General features: G+C 60.6%; 1 protein-coding gene across 1 annotated transcript in view; it reads right to left on the bottom strand.

Annotated features, from left to right (window-relative positions):
- The window catches only part of LOC104317265 (dedicator of cytokinesis protein 2-like), an 82,452-nt gene that overhangs the window by 39,903 nt on the left and 35,995 nt on the right, over window positions 1-6,554 (bottom strand). Inside the window, exons 26-28 of the mRNA XM_069798399.1 lie at window positions 6,310-6,437; window positions 5,509-5,580; window positions 3,136-3,231 (exon numbers count right to left, since the gene is read on the bottom strand). Coding sequence (XP_069654500.1) covers window positions 3,136-3,231; window positions 5,509-5,580; window positions 6,310-6,437 — 296 coding nt within the window. The remainder of the gene's footprint in view (window positions 1-3,135; window positions 3,232-5,508; window positions 5,581-6,309; window positions 6,438-6,554) is intronic.

The following is a 6,554-nucleotide window of genomic DNA, read 5'->3' as shown; positions in this document are numbered from 1 at the left end:
CGGCGAGGGCAGCCTTGGGCTCTCCTCTGCCTCGGGGCTCCCCAAGGGCCGCCTGCAGCCCCAGTGCTGCCAGCCTGCCCTGGCTGAAATCAGTGCCCGTCCCCGCAGCCCACACCGTGGGCTGCTCACCCGTCCCCCTGGTTGCTGCCTGCAGGTTAACCAGGAGCACCAAGAATTTGTCCTGCACCCCTGGTCAGAGATGGTGGAAAATGGTCTCTGTGGGACCCTGGCTGGGAGAGGGGAGACCTGTCCCCAAAAACCTCCCGGGTGGGAGGCCAGGCTGGGTGGGGGTCCTGGGCGGGGGGGAACACGGCTCTCCTTCCAGCAAGCATCTTCAACTGAGGCCGGGGGGCTGAGCCCTGCACAGTCTGCCTGTACCTGGGGCTGCCACAGGAGCAGGGGCTGCGGGGGCTAGAAACTCCCTCTCCCCTTCATGGCCATCTGGCAGGGCCTCCCTGGCTGCAGGATGCGCTGGCTAATTACAGGGAGAAAGGAATTAGCAGCTTAAATATTCCAGCCTCTGCAAGGCTGCCCACGAGAGGAGAAATTCAGCATCAGTTTAATGAGGGTCCCAGATCAAAGCGACCGGCGGCGGCAGTGGGCGGCGAGTGTACACTGAGCACGGTGCAGTAAGTGCTCCCCACGCTCCTCCCCAGCCTGCTGGGATGCGCCGTGCCCTGACCACCCTCTGCTGCCGTGGAGATGCGGGGCGAGTGCTTCCCAGATCCCGGGGCGATGCCGCGTGTGGCACGGGGGCTCTCAGCTCAGCATCTGCCGGTGGCAGGAGCAGCCACGGCTCTCCCAGCGGGGTCTCCTTAGAGAAGAGGACATTCCCCAGCCTCCTCCGGCAGGCACCTGGCACCCGGGGCCACAGCAAGTGGCTGTTGCAGCCACAGAGGTCCGGCAAGGACGAGCAAAGGGTGAGAAGGTCTGGCCACGGCCTCTCCAGCTGGTGCCCACACCACGATACCCCAAAGCAGGAGACTTGCACGTGCAGGAGCTGACATGGTGTAAAACCCCATCCCTTGTGCCAGGCACCTGCCTGGCACTCCCGAGGAGGGTCGGCAGTCCCGAGGGGCTCCCATGGTCCCAAGTGGCCCCGGCTGCTCGGCCGTGGGAGATGCTGCAGTGCCCAGTGCCGGCCCCGCTCGCCAGCGGCTGCCCAAGCCTCAGCCGCAGCCTCTCCTGCAGCAGCTTGTCCTTCCCCACTCGCAAGCCGCATGGGATGGAGCCAAACTGTCCAGGCAGGGTCAGGGGAGGTCAGAGGCCTCTCAGTGCCCAAGTTCCCGGGACAATGAATCTGCAGCGCTCCTCCCTTCTTGCTCAGCAGCAACTGGGTGGACGGACAGACGGAGGCCACACATGCGCCTCTGGTCCCCTCAGACCTTTCTGGCAGCCAGAGCTGCTGAAGCAGCCCAGGCTGAGGGGCCTCAGATGCCAGGCTGAATGCAGGAGCAGCATCATGGAAATCATGAACGACAGTGGGAAAGCTGCCAGACAGTGTTTCTGGAGCCCAGCAGGGCCAGCGCATGGGAAGGGGAGCAAGCGGTCGGAGTGAGATGCAGCCAAAGGATCGCTCCCCTTCTCCTGCACTGTACATGGGGCCATGCTTCAGCACCCAGCATCCCTCCTCGCCTCTGTCACAGCCCGGCAGAGCACACCCAACAGCTCTTTTGCTCTTGCTTCCTCTGGCACTGAATCACGCAGCCTGGGAACAAAGGCTAAAAGCAAGATGATACGAAATGCAACCCTGTACGCATCTCCTGCCTGAGTCACATGTGAATCGTACTCCAACGCTGAGAGCCCGCTGTGCCCGCCTGGCACAGCCCCGGCGGCAGAGCTTTCGGCAGCAGAGCCAGGGGCGCGTCTGGTGAAGTGGCACTGCCTGGCCATGAGGCCACTTGTGCCCGAACGCGTGCCAGGGACTGCATCCACCATCAGCTTGGCTGGTAAAGCCACCCCAGAACAGCAGAGCTGCTGTTGGGAAATGTCACCACGGGGCTGCACCTTCAGGGCTGTGCCAGCCAAGTGGAGAGGGGAGGGCAGGCTGAGCCGGGAGCCAGAGGGGAGACCTTGTGCCTCCGCTGTCCCTCGGGGGTATGAGAAGGGGTCACTGGGCAGGGAGCAGCAACGCCGGTGCCTCAGCGCATCAGCAGGAGCAATCCCAGCATCCAGGATGCTCGCAGACCAGGGCAGCCTCATCTGCTGAAAAGCGTGGGCAGGTCCAGTGAGGATAAAGTTATTGCCTTGGTTTAGTTAGGTTTTTATTAATGAGAACAAAGAACAGGATGGCAAACCTGCAGACTTATGCCAAGAAGGCTCAAGCAAAGGGCCAAGCTGCCGCTCCGGATGCCCACACCTTCCCGGGCATGGCATGCAGCATGGCATAGCACGGCGCTTCCCTGCGGCATGGCACTTCCCTGCCACTGCATAGCCCCACCACTCGCTCCGGGGTTCCGGAACACGGTCAGACCCAGCTCCTCGCCCACCCTTGTGACCCAGAGCAGCTTGTCAGGCCCACTCCTCACTGCCCGGCTGAGCACATTGGGTCTGCCGCCACAATCACATCAGAGTGCCCATGAACCCACGCTGCCCACAGCTCTGTTTCCCCCTCCTTCATGATTAGATCATTGCACCCAGTGCAGCTTCTTTGCATGAAGCTTCGGCCAAGCAGTGCTCTGACCTGCCTACTCCCCCCATAAAAGCTGGGTGTCCCAGCACATTCCTCCCACATGTTCTTGGCATGTAAAATTATGACGGTTCACCGGGTCCAGTGACTTGTTTTCTGGAGAATACAGCCCAAACACCTCAACTGCTTCCAAAATGGAATTCCTGCATCACAAACACGCTGCCTGCTCCTCCCAACGCACCCTCTGTTCCAGACCTGCTCCTGGCACGGCTCCCCTTCCCTTTTGGACTTACTTGTTCATCCTGCTGCGTTAAATACCTGCACATCCAGCCCCAGCCAGCTGGTACCAGGCTGCAGTGCCAGCTGAGGAGCAGTGCTGGTCACCCAGTCCCAGACCCCTAAATCAGCGACGCCTCTTGCATCTCCCGCGTTGCCCAAAGGCAGCCGTGGGAAGTGGTGCGGCCCCGACGCCTGGCGCAGCGTGCAGTGGCAGCGGTGGTACTCACCCGCAGGCTATTCTCCCGGTCCAGGACGATCACCCTCCGATTGACGGTGTGCAGCAGCCGCTCCAGGATCAGCTGGATGTGCTTCTTCACCTTCGCCTGCAAGGTAAGAGGTGTCACGGCCATGCTTGAGCACCTGGCGCTGCCTGCCATGGCACTGGGAGGGAGGCACAGGTGACAGCACCGTCACCGCAGCTGACAGGAATCACCCCTGCAGCACAGAGCTGGCGCATGGTCCCCAGCCCTGTGGGCTCCTGGCACTAGCAGGCTGGGCTGGGGGCACACCAACTCCCAGGCCACACGTGGTCGGCACTGCTGCAATTACTGCGGCTCACCAAAAAATGCAGGCAAAGAGGTTGCAAAGTGTTGGCAGTTATTCTTGGCAGAAGGCACGGAGCTGGGACTGAGGGCACAAGTTTCCTCAGCGCTCCGTAGGGCCCCGTGCAGCAGGGAGGAAGAAGCTCTGCTCCAGACCGTGGCTGTTGGATGAGCCCCAACACCTCTCCAGCTCCAACCGTGGCTGTTGGACAAGCCCTGTGCCTGGGATCCTCAGCCACGGGACCAGAGAGCTTTGGTCTGTGGCGGTGGTCAGGCAGGATCACACTGCCAGAAGGGACAGGCTTGTGGCACCTTGGGAGATGGGAAATCATGAGCTGACTCTAAAGACTCGTGACTTATATGGAATACTGAAATAAAAGTCTTGTCCACTCCAGCACAGCAAGTACGGCTTGTTTAATCACCACGCAGGGGGCTGGCAGCATCAGGGTGACCAGCTGGAGCTGGAACGAGGTGATGCACACCGGTGTAAATATGGGGCTTGGGGTCTCTGTACAGCTCGGCCGCGTACACCTCCCTGGCAAAGCCGGCCGCTCAGCTGGGGATGGCTGCGTCCACACTAGGCAGGCAAAGGTGGGTTTCAGCTCACACGGGGTTGAAACAAGAGCCGTGTCCTCACCCCTGAGCATCCAGACCATCCTCTCCTTAAAGGCTATTTTAGGTTTTAGAGTTAAAGCCAAAACAAGACATTTCAACCACAATTTCCAAGCTTTCCCTTCCACTGCCTGGGCTTCCCAGTGCCATGGGAATTAAAAAGCCATGCTCACAGAGCCACCTCACCCATCCAGGTCATGGTGGCATGTGTCTTATTCAGCTTTCACAGCGCCAGTTGCTGTGCTGTAGGTGTGATGTCTGGATTTCCCAAGGGGTCCCAGAAAGGGACCCCAAAGCACAGACCAGCCTAGAAAGGACAGAAACAGAGGAAGTACCCTGCAGAGCCAGAGCACAGATCCCTGCGCTTTCCCAAAATGTTGCAGGAACAGCCACCACCAGCAGCTGCCACACAACTTCCAGCCACTCGGCCCCACTGTGGGTCGACTGGGGCTTGCACAGAGAGATGGTGATGGGCTCACTGGTTGCCCAGGGACATGGCCCAGTGCTAGCTGCAGAACTGCAGGGCAGCACCCAGGCAACACGGGGAAAGGGGAATGGCTACCAAGGTATGGACATGCCGCCAGTGCAGTCACGTGAGGATTGTGCTTGTGCCTGTGACTTTCATGTGCTCAGCCCAAACACCTGCAATGCCAAAAGAGGAGCCTACAAGGAGAGCCGTGACTGCAGGTCCCGCTGCCACGGCCATCAGCAGTCACCAGTTGTGCTCTGTCTTTGTACACTGCTTCCAGTGTTGCAAGCCCACGCTTTATCCTTCCTGCACTCTAACAAAAGCAATCCTTCATCCCTGCATCTGCTCTGCCAGACCTTCTCCAGCACTACTGCCGTGCCTGCATGACCTGAGCAGCCCTAAGTGCTCCAGGGCTTGGGGAGCAGTGACTCTGGCAGGGCCAAGCAGTGCCACCGGCACACTGGCAGGGCGGCAACCCAGTGTGAGCCAGCTTTGGAGTGCCAGCACACCTTGCACGTGCCTCGCCTGCTGTGCTGGGAATGCCGCCAGGCCACCCCGCAGCCCCAGTGCCCCCCAAGAGCCGTGAGACCTCGCTCGCTCCTTGCCCGAGCGAGGAGAGAGAACGTCCCGGGCTCACCTGCGGGTGCACAACAAAGCACCAAGGCTGCGGGGAGCCAGGGTGAAGGTCTGGGCACAGGCATCCCCCACCCCAAGGAGGGACACGAGGCACTGGGGGCTCACAGCAAGCCTCAAGCCACGCAGACCTGCACCCTCCCAGCCCTGCAAGGCACCTCTCAGGCCTGACCCCATCGCTACAGCATCCCGGCCAGCAGCCCAGCTCCGTGCATTGACTCCAGGTGACTGTACAGGGTTTGTCACCATAGTGAGATGCAGATAAGCCCTTCCCAAATGCACAGGGGCACCTGGCTCCTTCACACCACCCGCCGAGTGCCAAAGCCCAACAGAGAGGGACTCACCAACTCCACATCCCCACAGTCCTTGTGCCGTCCCTTGCCTGCGCTGTGCTGCGCTTGCAGCTCCTCCGCTCTCTGCAACAAACAGCACCCCGGGAAGTCGGGCTGATGCCCAGCAAGGACAGCCCCATCCCACTGGAGGCACCCACAGCAGGACCGTGCCTAGCTGGACACTCAGCCCTGAGTTGCAGCTGGACTGGTGTATTACTGGGATTTCTTGCTTTGGCTCCTCACACCAGCAGGCAGGCTCCTGCGGGCAGTGCAGGGAGAAGGGGGCACATGGGGGTCCCCGCTGCCTGGGCATGGTCAACTCTCTGCTGAGGGGTTCTGGGCTGGACTCCCCCCATGCCATGGGGCTCTGGCTCACATTCAGGGCCATCACTGCTAATTTTGGAGTGCAACACTGCCCAGGGGCTAGCAGGCAAATCTCCCCTGCCCTCGCCTTCCTCCTGCGTCTGCAGAGCAGGGACAGCGAGAGGCACAGCCAGTGATGGACCCCCTCACCCTCGGGTCGGTGCTGCCTCTTGGCTTAGAGGCCTCTTCCTCACTTATGGGGACTGACGGGAACTTGCCAGAGACCAGCTGAGGTGGAAATCAAAAGGTTTTTACCCTCATCTTGGGCAGATTCCCACTGGGATAGTGGGCACCAATGGCCCCCTTTGACTTTGGGTTACCACAATCAGTCTCAACCATATCGTGGCCAGTAATTTGTGCTTAACCATACTCAAACAGGTTTAGTCAGGTCACTTCCAAGGTGACTACTGGAGAGAGAGAAGAGGAGGCAGCAGAGAAGACGGGATTTACCTTCTGGGCCTTGTACAGCACCTCCAGGATGTTGCTGAGCAGCTCAATGCAGGCATCTTCCTCCTCCCCCTTCTCGATGAGCTCCTGCAGGATGGGCACCACCGTCTGCAGCAGCAGCTCCCGGCACTCTGTTGGGGCAGACAGACAGGGAGGCACAGGGCTGGCGGGCGCCGGCACCACCCCAAGTGCCTGAGAGGACCGGGCAGGAAAGGGACCAACAAGATGGACGGGACCAGCACGATGCC

This window comes from Haliaeetus albicilla, chromosome 1 (assembly GCF_947461875.1).
Source record: "Haliaeetus albicilla chromosome 1, bHalAlb1.1, whole genome shotgun sequence".
Taxonomy (NCBI): Eukaryota; Metazoa; Chordata; class Aves; order Accipitriformes; family Accipitridae; genus Haliaeetus; species Haliaeetus albicilla.
The sequence above is the reverse complement of the archived record's forward strand: the minus strand, read 5'-3'. Positions and strand labels throughout refer to the sequence as shown.